The sequence below is a fragment of the Carcharodon carcharias genome, chromosome 1 (assembly GCF_017639515.1).
Source record: "Carcharodon carcharias isolate sCarCar2 chromosome 1, sCarCar2.pri, whole genome shotgun sequence".
NCBI classification, from domain to species: domain Eukaryota; kingdom Metazoa; phylum Chordata; class Chondrichthyes; order Lamniformes; family Lamnidae; genus Carcharodon; species Carcharodon carcharias.
The window spans coordinates 125050015-125064854 of NC_054467.1; the positions used below are offsets into that span (position 1 = coordinate 125050015).

The 14840-nt window shown below is 42.4% G+C and overlaps 1 protein-coding gene across 1 annotated transcript in view; it reads left to right on the forward strand.

The window, feature by feature from the left end:
- The window catches only part of tbc1d19 (TBC1 domain family, member 19), a 168076-nt gene that overhangs the window by 102439 nt on the left and 50797 nt on the right, over positions 1-14840 (forward strand). The window contains exons 12-13 of the mRNA XM_041182732.1: positions 1841-1915; positions 9548-9610. Coding sequence (XP_041038666.1) covers positions 1841-1915; positions 9548-9610 — 138 coding nt within the window. The remainder of the gene's footprint in view (positions 1-1840; positions 1916-9547; positions 9611-14840) is intronic.

The window sequence follows — 14840 nt, forward strand, 5'->3', positions numbered from 1 at the left end:
ATCTCTATCAAATCTCCTGTTAGTTTTCTCTCCAAGGAGAACAGTCCCAACCTCTCCAATCTATCATCGTAACTCAAGTTTCTCATCCCTGAAACTATTCTTGTAAACCTCTTCTGCACTGTCTCCATTGTGTTCACATGCATCTTATAATGTGGCACCCAGAACTGTCCACAATATTCCAGCTGAGATCTAACAAGTGTCTTCTTTAAATTCAGCATAACCTTCCTTGCTCTTGTACTTTATGCCCGTATTAATAAAGCCTAAGATACTATATGCTTTATTAACTGTTCTCTCCACCTGTCCTGCCACCTTCAATGATCTATGCACACGTAAATCCAGGTCTTTCTGCTCCTGCATCCATTTCAGAATTTCACCCTTTATTTTATATTGTCTGTCCATGTTCTTCCTACCAAAATGCATCACCTCACACTTCTCCGCATTGAACTTCATCTGCCACTATCTGCCCACTCCTCCAACTTGTGTGTGTCCTTTTTGAAGTTCTGCACCGTCCTCCTTGCAGTCTACAACACTCCCAAGCTTTGTATCGTCCTCAAACTTTGAAATTGTCCCCTGCACACCAAGATCTAGAACATTAATATGTATCAGAAAAAGCAAGGATCCCAATATCCTTTAGGACACAGCCAGCTCAGTCTGTAGCGGTACTATTGAGCCACTCTTGCTGATGGACATTGAAATCCCCCAGCCAGAGTACATTCTGTGCCCTTGCCACCCTCAGTCTCCGAGTGGTGTTCAGCGGGGAGGGGTACTAGTTCATCAGCTGGGCAGTAGGTGGTAATCAGCAGGAGGTTTTCTTACCCATGTTTGACCTAATGCCATGAGGCTTCTGGGGTCTGGACTCAATGTTGAGGACTCACAGGGCAACTGCCCCTGACTGTATATCACTATGCCGCCACCCCTGGTGGTCTGCCCTGTTGGTGGGACAGACCAACTGAGGTGGAAGCACAGTGGTGGTGGTGGTAGATCTGGAACACTGTCTATAAGATATGATTTGTTGAATATGCCAGGCTGTTTGACTGCCCTGTGAGACAGCTCACCCAATTTTGGCACAAGCTCCCAGATGTTAGTATGGAGCTATTTGCAGAGTCGACAGGGCTGGGTGTGCCGTTGCCACAGCTCGATGCTGGGTAACCTGTCCAGTTTCATTCCTTTGCAAATTTTATTTAGCTGTTGTAATATAACCGAGTGGCTTGCTAGGCCATTTCAGAGGGCACTCTTAAATGCTGTGGTCTGGAATCACATGTAGGCCAAATCTGGTAAGGATGGCAGTTTTCCTTCCCTAAGGAACATTAGTGAACCAGACGGGTTTTTATAACAATCAACAAGGATTTCATGGTCACTATTACTGAGACTAGCTTTATTTTTAGATTTATTTAAATTAATTGAATTTGAATTCCACCAGCTGCCGTGGCGATATTTGAACCCATACCCCCAGAGCATTAGCCTTGGCCTTTGAGTTAAGTCATACTGTTTCATATTAAGAGTGTAAGAAATTGTGTGTATATGGCAGGTTTTACAGTTATTACAAACATTATAGACAAGTTGCACAAAGTGAAAATTGTTCTTTATAGACCATGATTTATTTCGATTTCCTTCCTTATAAGAACAGCCACTGTATCAAACCCAGAAGAGTGATGTTCCAGTACTGGCCATCACAGCAAGAATTACCTTAAGAAAATAGCTGAGCAAAAAAAATTTGAGCAGATACTTGTGAGGAGCCATCTGTCTGGTTTATATAACATATACAAGATGTTTTGAACTTTATATAAAACTTCTATATGTGTTTAGTGACTAAAGTATTGACTTTTTTCTGCATTTACAGGATTCTTTATATTATGAACAGCTGAAATCGAATGTGATTCAACATGATCTTTTAGTTGACAACCTCATCTACAAGGTATGAAACAAGTCTTTTTTTTCCCCTCTTTCCACCAGTGGCATAGCTGGTTGATAAGAAAAGAAGAGATCTGGCACCTGTGGCATTCTTCTCTTCTTCCTGGCTCCTGCACACTTGTGGCCGGTGACCAGCATGAGATCCGTCATTTACCCGAGCCTCTAATGCGCATGTAGTGTCAGTCTTTGAACTCGTGGCTGCAGGAGTATGTTCAAGTGACCGTGCACCTTCATTATCCCTCTATTCATCATTCTGCACTGGCCGAGGCCGTTGACCTGAAATTAAAAAGGGTCAAGGGATTGCTTTTGGGTTTGACAGAGCAGGGAAATGGAAGTGTGCGCTGACAGCACCTGTAATTTCTCATTCAGAGTCCAGCCTGAAGGAGATGTGAGAGTAGAGAAGGAGGATTAGACATGCAGAAACCCAGCCATGCAATTCCTCTGAAGCCAACAGTGACCATGGTCCAGCCATTATGGACAGCACCATTTCCTCAAGTGGGAAAGGGATGTGCAGTCACTGTTCCTCAATCAGTGACCACCTACATCATCCTCTCGTGCATGAAAGAGGGAAGTGTGTTGGTGAGAGTCTTGCAGTGTGTTTGAGTGATGTGACTGTTGTCTTGAACATCTTGCTACACCCCTCTCCTCTGTCTCTTCCATCCTCACCTCAAATAATAAGTGTGAGCAGCTCATGGGCTTCTTTGTCATGACTGTTACCATCTAGAAGGACAACGGCAGCAGACACATGGGAAGTTCCTACCTGAAAGTTTCCCTACAAGTCACTCACCATCCTGACTTGGAAATATATTGCCGTTCCCTCACTGCCCATGGGTCAAAATTCTGGAACTCCCTCCCTAACAGCACTGTACCCACACCACATGGACTGCAGCAATTCAAGAAGGCAGCTCTCCACCATTTTCTCAAGTGCAATTAGGGATATGTAATAAATGCTGGCCTAGCCAGCATTAAGAAAAAGATCGAGGCGATCCTATGGTGCCTGAGCTATGTCCTTCCCTTCCACTAGCCCACCATACCCAAACTTCCCCTAAAATTCTCCCCTGCCCGAACCCTGAACTCTCATCTTTCTCTTGTTTCTCTCCTATCTCTTCTGATTCTCTCACCTTGTCCACAAGATCCATCTCTTGCTCCCTCAACCCTATTCTCACCAAACAACTGTCCTTCCTTCCTTATTTTCGTGTTAGCCAATGTTGTTAATGGTTCTCTCTCTTCAGGCATTGTCTCTCTATCCTTTAAAGCTGCTGCCCTCTCCTCAAAACACCAACCCTTGACCCTACCACTATCCTTACAAACTACACCCCCTCTCAACCTCCCTTTCCTCTTCAAAGTCCTTGAATATGTTCTGTCGAAGGGTCATGAGGACTCGAAACGTCAACTCTTTTCTTCTCCGCCGATGCTGCCAGACCTGCTGAGTTTTTCCAGGTAATTCTGTTTTTGTTTTGGACTTCCAGCATCCGCAGTTTTTTTGTTTTTATCCTTGAATATGTTGTTGCCTCCCAAATCTGTTTATAACATTTCCAGAACCCAATTTTTGTATCTCCAGTCAGGTTTTTGCCCCTGCCACAGTATTGAAACAGCCCTTATCAAAGTCACAAATGACAAACCTAAGCTATGTCTCCTCAACCTTCTTGACCTGCCTGCAGCCTTTGTATAATTGACCAAAACATTATCCTCCAATGCCTCCCCACTGTCATCCAGCTGTGTGGGTCTGCTCTCACCTAGTTCCATTCTTATCTGTCTAATTGTAGCCAGAAGCAATAGCTTCTCTTCCTGCTCCTGAATCGTTTCCTCTGATGTCTCCTAAGATTTGATCCTTGGCCTTTTCTTGATTTTCATCTACACGCTGTCCCTTTGTGACATCGTCCAAAAACACAGTATTAGTTTCCAGATGTACGCATGACATCACCACCAGCGCTCCCGACTTGCATTGTAACATCCAACATCCAGTGCTGAATAAGCAGAAATTTTCTCCAATTAAACATTGGGAATACTGAAGCCATTGTTTTCAGTTTCCACTTCCAACTTAGTCCCTAGCTATTGACTCCATCCCTCCCCCTGTCAACCGTCAGAGACTAAACAAGATTGTTCGCAACCTTGGTGTCACATTTGATCTCGAGATGAGCTTTTGATCACATAAGTTGTGCCATCACTAAGGCTACTTATTTTCAGCACTGTAACCTTGCCCTGTCTCAGCTCATCTGCTGCTGAAACCTGTATTCTTGCCTTTGTTACGTCTAAGCTTGACTATTCCAACATACTCCTGACTGGTCTCCCACATTCTACCCTCCATAAACTTCAGTTCATCCAAAATTCTGCTGTCCTGCGTCTTAACTTGCATCAAATCCTATTGACCTTTCATCCATGTGCTCACTGACCTACATTGGCTTCCTCAATCAACATCTTGATTCTCAAATTCTCAGCCTTGTTTTCAAATCACTGCACGGTCTTCCCCTCTCTATCTCCGTAATCTTTCCCTGCCCCACGACCAGCCAAGATATTTGCGGGCACCTGATTTTGGCTCCTTGAGAGCATTCCCGATTTTAATTGTTCCACCATTGGTGACTGTGTCCTAAGGTGTCTGGGTCCAATGCTCTGGAATTCCCTCCCTACAGCTCTCCACCTTTCTATCCTATTTTTCTCCTTTAAAACACTCTTTCACGCCTCTCTCTTTGACCAAGGTTTTGGTCATCTGCCTCCTGTCTCCTTATATGGTTCAGTGTTAAGTTTTGTTTTATATTGCTCTTGTGAAGTGTCTTGGGAAATATAATTTATTACATTAAAGATGCTCTAAAATGTTGACGTTGCTGTTGTCATGATCGAATAGCTGCCAGTGTGCAATTTTCATGCCCGTTTTCCTGCATTATTGAATTTAACCTCCACTAAGTACTAATGCAGAGATATTAATTACAAAAATGTTTCTGATTCCGTTGAAAAATAAAGAAATGTATCTTAGATGTCTCCATTCAATATTTAAGCATTTCAAAAAATAGGGCTAGAAAGTGGATATGAGGGGCTACATCTCAGCCTGCCTACACCAATTCAGATTGAGGTTGGCAATGTGCAAACTTCATGTACCCACCCCATCTGAATCATTGTATTGTTGACCCAAGAAAATCCCATGCTGTACTCTTGAACATTGCCTGTGGCCTCTGGACACAGCAGGAGGGCCCATGGCGTAGTTTGTATATTACTTGTTACAGCCACCCTGCTCTTAAAGGCAGGCAGTACCTTAAAAGGGATATTGCATAAAAATTTCACTGCAATATGTAAATTATTACAAGGCGAACTCCAAGACAGAAAGTAGGATCCATAGTGTTGGATGCGGCACTGGAAGCATTAGTAGTGCAGGTGGGCAGTAGCAGGGACACCATGGATACAATGCCAGGAGACCTTCAAAGGCCGTCCTCAGAAAGGAGAAAGGAGCTGGTGGCCAGAAAAGTCAACTCTGGAGTCTAGATCCAAGGACCAAACAGGAGTGCCACAAGAATGCTGCTCAGTACACCCCCCCGCCCCCCCCCAATAACTCACCCAGCAGTGCTTTCTGACACTCAGGACCCATGCCTAACACCCAGATACTCCACTTCACTCTCACGCCTGTCAATGCTGACAGCCTTACACCCACCTCTCACTCCCTGCATCTACCTCCTGTTATTTAGTTTGGCAGGCCTATCACTCAAACACAGCGCTATACAACTATTTATATCCTGCCCTCTCTTTTGCAGGACTAGATAGTACACAATAAAAAGGGGCAGAGTAGAACTTGTGGAGCATATTGATGTCTATATCTCCTGAGTCCTCAGAAGAAATGGCTCCCCACATCATGGGGCTGACTGCAACGGGACTTCATGGTATCTGATATCACTCAGAAAATTGAGGATGTTGGTGTGTTTTTGCCTTGTGCACTTTCTTAACTCCTGGCTAACTCTCTCTGCTATCAGACATGAAGTGCAAGCTGCTGATGGTGTCATCATGGGCCTCTTGCTTCTCATCCACTCGCCTTGCCTCATATCTTCCTCTTTTGAGATCCGGCTTTCAGTCATCCATGAATTGCCACATGCCCAGCCACAGGAACCCCAGGAGAAGGAAAGAAAGCAACAGGATAGCACTAATGAAGATACCCTGTCACTTGATCTGACAATCACAGCCGCTGGCTCAGATGCTGGCACTGCATATAATTTGTGAGACTGTCAGCATTAACAGGTGCGAGGGTCAGATAGAGTATTTGGATTTTAGGTGTGACTTCTGAGTGCCACAAAGTGCTACTGGGTGAATTATGGGGGTGCAGAGGAGTACTGTTGCAGAGGACTCAGATGAGAACCTTGATGGTGAGTCATACAGAAAAATGCTTAATGGGCATACACACTGAAATGCTGGCTGCAACAGTTAGCCTGCCACAGTGCCTCCTGTGAGTAGGGAAGAATTCAACTCCAACTTGACAGAGAGGATGGCACAGAGGTTGCCTTCTCTGTTTCATCTCCCTGCCGTTCTACAGACTCAAGTTGCTGCCACTGCAGCACAGTCTACCTTTGAGGCAGCCTTTGAATGTACAGGTCACCTGCTTCTCTGGTCCCTCACTCCTGAGGAAGCAACAACACTATCTGGCAAATCCAGGGACTTACTTAAACACCTCCAAAAATACACAAGAATACTTCCAGACAATTTGCAATACAAAAATTCCAAAAAATTAACTTACCTGCAATCAGGATGCCTGGCCCTTCAAACAGTGTTCCTGCAGGGCTCATCTTAGAGCTTCACACTTGTTTTATTTTGAGTAAATATTGCTGATAATGCCTGGACATTCATTGGCCAAATTTGAGAACTTGGCACCAAATCAGCAGGCTGGGCTGTTTGATGTTAGGACAGTACTTAATCAGAGCCTTATGCCTGGGACCTTGCTATCCTGGCATAACGATGTGCAGGCCATGGAGGTGTGGTTTGAGGAGGCAACAAAGTGTTATTTCCCTTGGTACACTCTCCCTCATCCATCCTCCTGACCCAGAGCAGGCATGTTTTAGCTTCACTGGCAAGTACCTTAGCTTCTTGCGGCATGGATAACTGCATTTTGACATGCAAAGTACAGAATCTCCCCAGATCCCACAATGCTTCAATATTGAAAGTTGTGGCAAGCATCTCTCACCTCTTTCACCAAGATGTGCACTCCTCTGCAGGAGTGGGGGGTCAATGGTAGGACTGCACAAAGCCTCCGAAGCACTGCTACAAGCATGCTCCACACAAAATTTCTCGCCCGTAATATTTTCATGCGTGTAGGAAGATTCCAAAGGATGCTGCTGTATAATCCTTTTCCCCCTATGTTTCCAATCCATTTTGCCAAACTAGGAATGCTGTTTATATAAGGCACAGTGATTTATAATTTTTTTCAGTTTTAAATCTGAAGATCAAAAATTTTTAATGGTTGATCACCAAATGTGGTGTTTCCTAGGTGCAGGAGTCTAAATGGAAATTCAGTTCTCTATCAGTGAATTGTGGGATTGAAGAGCCTGCATAACTTATAAATAATGTATGACATTTGCTGCATGTTTCTGATCAAACTAAAAGATGCTTTTACTTATAATCTTCTTTTGAATCATCCTTGATCAGTGTTGGACACCAGCTTCTGAATCTGTTCTGCAAAATCTGACATTTCTCCTCATTAATTATCCAGTTAATTATCTTACTCAAATAATGAAAGTGGCACTGTATTCTGTATTGTGGGTGTAAGGTTAATTTCAATGATATGTTCACCAGATATGTTTCTTTGCAGTAGTACTTTGTTCTTTGCTGCTGGGTTGTGTAAAATTCTGATTATTCCCAGCCTTGGCTATGCATTCACCATACTCCCTGACCTTTCCCTCTCTGATGCTGAACATTCAGTGCTAAGCAATGGACTCAGTTCCATACCCTTCCGCCCTCACTTCAATGAACTCCGGGCTCGGTATGATGCTGAACTCTTCTTCCGCTGCCTTTGTCCCCATGCTCACTTCTTTGGGCAGGAGTCCTCCCCGGTTCAACGGATCCTTTCACCCAACTCCAATATTCTCCCTCCACCTGGACTCCTCCCTCTTGATCTTTTCATTGAGAAATGTCGGCGTGACATCAATCATCTCAATTTCTCTGCTCCTCTCAACCACTCTAACCTGTCTCCTCCTGAACCTGCCGCACTCCGTTCCCTCAGGTCCAACCCTGACTGTGTCATCAAACCTGCTGACAAGGGTGGTGGTGTTGTCTAACGTACTGACCTCTACCTCATAGAGGCTGAGAGCCAACTTGCAGACACTTCCTTCTACCTCCCCCTGGACCATGACCCCACCACTGAACATCAAGCCATTGTTTCCAGGACTGTCACTGACCTCATCTCCTTTGGAGATCTTCCCTCCACAGCTTCCAACCTCATAGTCTCCCAAACTTGGACGGCCCGCTTCTACCTCCTACCCAAAAAACAACAGATAGGACTGTCCCGGCAGACCAGTCGTGGCAGCCTGTTCCTGCCCCACGGAACTCATTTCTTGCTATCTTGCCTCCATTCACTCTCCCCTTGTCCAGTCTCTCCCCACCTTCTGTGATTCCTCTGATGCTCCACATCATATCAACAATTTCCAGCTCCCTGGCCCCAACCCCTGCTCTTCACAATGGATGTCCAATCCCTCTACATCTACATCCCCCACCGGGGTGGTCTGATGGCTCTCCGCTTCTTCCTTGAACAGAGGCCCGAACAATCCCCATCCACCGCCACTCTCCTCCATCTGGCTGAACTTGTTCTCTCACTGAAGAATTTCTCCTTAAACTCAGAGATAAAATCAAAAAACTGCGGATGCTGGAAATCCAAAACAAAAACAGAATTACCTGGAAAAACTCAGCAGGTCTGGCAGTATCGCCGGAGAAGAAAAGAGTTGACGTTTCGAGTCCTCATGACCCTTCGACAGAACTTCTTGGTCGGCGGGTGCTTGCAAAAGCCAGAAGTGCACCTGCTGACAACTAAGCCCATTAATGGAGCAATTGACTCCTATTTTTCATGGTCCAACCAACGTTATGGTTGGCAGATGGGTGAATCAGCCATGCGGCATTTACATTTATCATGAAACCTCTGATGCTTGGAGAAAGTGCCGGAGCAGAGTGGCATGCCTTCCACCTAGCCCACCTCCACACCTGGTAGCCTATTTACTCGTTCTGGGCTGGAGGGCTGGACTTTTAATCCACGCCCATTTCCCACCCCTGGGACGAAAGTCAAAATTGCGGGCAGCCAATTTTAAAAGGTCAGGTTCGCAGAGCTGGGAATTCTTCTGTCTCTGCGCGCCCAACCTAGGCGTGAAAATGTGGGCCTAAATTAGGAATTCATTCAGAGAAAAAGACAGCTGGGTACACTGTTTTGGTTGAGTTTAAAGCATAATGCTGAGGTAGTGGAATGGAAGTTTCATACTGGATCTCATTTCTCTCTGCCAAATTTGTGTGTGTTTGATGCCAAAAATTCTCTTCCTCGGTATGGACATTTCTCACCTTAATGACAGTGTAAGTTCATTCACTTTCTCTGCCCCCACACAAAATAGAACATTTATAGAGCAATTGGAAAAAAATGTAGCAAGGTTTTGTTATTTTTTGAAACATTTCCATTTTTTTGTTCTAGGATGTGAAGCTAACAGCTAGCAATGATGACTACTACTTTGTTTTTGAAGATTATTTGTATCAGGTCAGTTAAAATATTTCTGATGAAGCTAATACGTACAGAGGAATAGGATGCTTAATTTCATTGCAGCTCTTTTTAGAGGAAATTTGAATGTGAAGTTTTGAAAGGTTAAAAGATACAAATAAGAAAAAGAAAGTGTTGAGGTGTTGACTTTTTATGTCTAGGCCCTTTGCATAAGCTTTTCATATTCTTATTCTTTCAAGAATGTATTTTTTTTAAGTAAAATTTTTGTGGCTTTCATAGTATAGCAACTAGTTTGGGACAGATAGCTGCTTGGATGCTGATCGCAGAAACCATTGTGTCTGCACTGAAAAGAAAGAGAAAAAAGAAGCTAACCACTCATTTTAATCCCACTTTCCAGTATCTGGTCAGTAGCCTTGCAGGTTACAGCTCTTCAGGTGCATATCCAGGTACCTTTGAAATGAGTTGAGCATTTCAGCCTCAACCACCAGCTTAGTCAGTGAATTCCAGATGTCCACCTCTCTCTAGGTGAAAAAGCTTTCCTCATGTCCTCTCTATTCCTTCTACCAATCACCTTAAATCTATGCCCCCGGTAATCCAGCCCTCACCGAGCGGAAACAAGTATTTCCTGTGTACCCTATCTAGGCCCTTCATAAGTTTGTACACCTCATTTGGGTCTCCCCTTAGCCTTCTCTGTTCTAAGGAAAACAACCCTAGCCTATCCAATCTTTCTTCAAAGCTGCAATTTGCAAGCCCTGCGCTCTCTCCAGAGCAATTATGTCCTTCCTGTAATGTGGTGACGAGAACTGTACCCAACATTCCAGCTGTGACCTAACCAGCCATTTATACAGTTCCATCATTACATCCCTGCTTTTGTATTCAGTACCTCGCCCAAAAAAGGAAAGCATTCCATATGTTTTCTTCACCACCTTGTCCACCTGACCTGCAACCTTCAAGGACCTGTGGACATGTACCACTCCAAGGTCCCTCATTTCCTCAACCTCTCTCAATAACTTCCTGATAAAAACAAAAAACTGCAAATGCTGGAAATCCAAAACAAAAACAGAATTACCTGGAAAAACTCAGCAGGTGTGGCAGCATCGGCAGAGAAGAAAAGAGTTGATGTTTCAAGTCCTCATGACCCTTGAAGGGGGTCAAGACCCATGAGGACTCGAAACGTCAACTCTTTTCTTCTCTGCTGATGCTGCCACACCTGCTGAGTTTTTCCAGGTAATTCTGTTTTTGTTCTCAATAACTTCCTGTTCATTGAGTATTCCCTTGCTTTGTTTGCCCTCCCCAAATGCATTACCTCGCACCTTTCTGGATTGAATTCCATTTTCTGGCTTTTCTTAATTAATCTGCATTTGTCCATGTGACTGTTAATTTTGTCTTGAATTATTGTGTCTAGAAGTTAAATCACCACTGAAGTTAAACTGACTGGCCTGGACTTAACTTTAAACGCTTTTTTGGTGTAATGTTTGCAATCCTCCACACTTCCGGGACCATCTTTGAGTCTAAGGAAGACTGAAAAATTATGACCAGTGCCTCTGCAATTTCCACTGTCACTTCCCTCAGTATCCTTGGGTGCATCTCATCCAATCCTGGTTCCTTATCAACTTTAAGTACAGGGAACTTTTCCAATACCACCTCCTTTTCAATTTTAAACCTTTCCAGTTTTCTGAATTACGCCTGCTTTTACCAGGGCTTGGGTAGCATCTTCTTCCTTAGTAAAGACAGATGCAAAGTATTAATTTAATACCTCAGCTATGCCCTCTGCCTCCATGTATAAATCTCCTTTTTGGTCCCTAATTGGCCCTACTCCTCCTTTTACTACCCTTTTACTATTTATATGCCAATAGAAAACTTTGGAATTTGTTTTTTTGTTAGCTGCTAGTCTATCTTAATACTCCCTCTTTGCTTCTCTTATTCTCTTTTTCACCTCCCCTCCGAACCTTCTATATTTAGCTTGGTTTTAATTGTATTTTCTACTTGACACCTGTCATAAGCACACTTTTTCTTCTTTATCTTAATTTCTATCTCCTTTGTTACCAGGGAGCTCTGGATTTGTTTGCCCTATCTTTTTCTTTCGAGGAAATATACCTTGACCATGTCCGAATTATCTCTTCTTTGAAGGTAGCCCATTAATCAGCTACTGTTTTTCCTGCTAACCTTTGACTCCAATTCATTTGGCCCAAATCCATTCTCACCCCATTGGAGTTGGCTTTCCCCCAGTTAATTTTTCTTATTTTGGAGTGTTCTTTGTCCTTCTCCATAGTCAGCCTAAATCTTATGACACAATGATCACTGTTCCTTGAATGTTCTCCTGCTGATATTGATCTACTTGTCCCACCTTGTTTCCAAGAGCTATGTCTAGCAGTGCCTCCTTACTTGTTGGACTGAAAACATACTGTTGAAGAAAATTTTCCTGAACACACTCTAGGAACTCTTGCCCCCCTCTATCCTTTACACCACTACTATCCCAGTTTATATTTGGATAATTCAAGCCACCATTATAAGTACTCTATAATTCTTACACAGCTATGTAATTTCCTAACAAATTTGTTCCACTACATTCTTCCCAATAGTTGGTGCCCTATAGACTACATCGAGCAATGTAATCATATTCTTTTTGTTTCTTAGATCTAACCAAATAGGTTCTATCCTTGACCTCTCAAGGACATTCTCTTTCTCCAGCACTGCAATGCCCTCCTTAATCAATACCCCCTCCCCTCCCCTCCCCCTTTTCCTTTCCTTTCTTTCCTGAACAACTTGTATCCAGGGATATTTAATATCCAATCCTGACCTTCTTTGAGCTATATCTTTGTTATAGCCACAACATCATATTTCCACATGGCAACCTGCACCTGTAACTCACCAATCTTATTTACCTTTTATTGTAGTTGGGCAGCTATACATACTGTCTAGTTCTTGCCAATCTTTAGCTCAGGAGAGAACTCTGGACCGAACTCCGCTACTAGTGGTTACAACTTAATTGTTTAACGAGTGTGCATTGGAGCACCTGCCTTGTTTTAAACATTTGACTCAAATTCAGGTAAACTTACGAACTGTCCAGAAAGCTCAAATGACCCCTTTGAGCACGTCTTAAACCTGATTTGACACCAAACTGGAGTTGGATTCCATTTGAGGTCAAGTCAAAAACATGTGAGACTGTCTGCCATGGAGCTTTCAGTAGAGAGCGTGGACCAGTCTTGACATCTGCTGTTCACAACCAGGTCAAGCCCTTACTCTAGGTTTATACTGTAATTTTAAGCATTGCTACATTGTAGAATTATAAATCCAGACTTTATTGTCTAACGAAAACGATAGATGGATCCTCTGTTAATTTGGAAAATTGTACCAGTGATGCAGTATCCTGGGATTTTAAAATTTGTTGTGAGCTAGGAAGAGTTATAATTGAACCCGTTGTTCCAGATTTCTACTGGCTAAGGAAATGGTGGTCATAGATATCTACAATTTTCATAAATATTAAATAATGACAAATGCAAGATTTTTATTAGAAATTGTAACCAAACAAATTTAGGAAAAGTTATTCATATTTTGATGGACCTTCCAGCCTAGATTTTGCAAAGTTTAGCACAATCGATATTAGTATTGGCATTATAGTTCAAAGGCCTGAGAGGTCTGCAAAAGTGGTAGACCTTCCTCCCTGACTTCTGGGTGCAAACCCCTGTCTGGAGAGAGTGCATCCTTTGAGAAACATCAAGCTATTGCATGTGACCTGCCTCTGGAAATATGGTTGGGTTCAAGTCAGTTATTTTAGGTCTGCTCCATCTAGCTAAGGGAAGGGGGAGGAGGGAATTTTACCCTCATTAATTGTATTAAATTGCAAGCTATGGCATTTATGTATAACAGGAATTTATCAGTTGATGTTAAAAAAAGCTTGAATCTTTTTGTTGCTTGAAAACATAATTTGTAACTTTTCTGATGTTTGATAATTATACATTATAGCCCAATATTTATCTTTTTTAACTTGGTTGGGATTTCTGCACCTAAATGTTTTATTATAAATGGATAATTGAACTGGAAATTTCCTGTGTATCTGATGGTTCTGACCAAATGACAGGTACTAAAATAATGTATGGGAATCTGCTTTTGAACTTGGATTAGGTTGGAAAGCAGAACTAAAAACATGATGCACTTCATACAATTTAAGGTGTTACAGTGTATAATTATGTTTGAAAAGGCAAAACTCTTCCGTGTACTGAAAATATTATTGGTCATCTCTTCATTAACAGTGTGACTATAGTGGATGTTTGTTCAGTGGGTGATTTTCTGTTGTGTTGAGAAAAAAGGCTGACTGTTACCACAATCTGGGCAAATTTAATGCAAGTGTGCACAGGCTTGGGCAGGGAACACAGAGAAATTGATTCATATCTTGTGAGATTAACCCTTTCTTCTTGCTTTAATACACTTTTTGTGCCAGTGCAACAAGTACAGGAATGCACATGATTGGGCAGGAAGTGGGAAATATAGCTTAGTGGTAGTTCGTAAAGGACTGCTGCCTGTAATTAAAAGGGAAGGGATTTTTTTTATGGCCAAATAACTAACTTTATTAAATGTATCAGATGAAATATTATCTGAAAGCAGAAATGCCGGGAAACTTCCTTCACCTTTTGATAAAAGAAGAGCTGATGGGCATCCTCCTATGAAAATAGAATTGTAAACTGCATAGCTTGAAACTTTTGAGAAAATGAATTATGCAAATATCAGTATACCTACCATTATACAGCTTGCCACTGAATTTCTTTGGGGATGGTGTTGGCATCTGCAGGGAATTCCTAGCAGATTGAAGCTAGATCTTTGTCTTAGTCCAACTTGTATTGAGACACCACTTGAACAAATGATAATAAAACAAAAATGTTGAAATGTCGTAATTTACGAGAACAAAGAAATTATGTTATCAGCTCTTAATTTTGTAAGAGCTGAGCTATTGAAAGATCTCCAATTTATTAGATCAAATTGATCTTGCTTAAATAGAGGTGCCATTACTCCAATTATGTGGAGATTCCAGAAAGAAAAGAAACACTGCCCGTTTACCTTATATGAGTTTGGTGATGAAACTCTTTCAGGATATGTAGTAAATGAATTACATTGTATATGACATTCAAGAAGAATAGGAAGCTAGGTAAAAGTGGAGAGGTAGCACAGTTAATCAAATATTGCATTTGTGCAATTGTTAAAGATGACCTTGGTTCAGGAGATCAAGATGTTGAATCAGTTTGAGTGGAGATGAGAAATAGGAGCAAGAAGT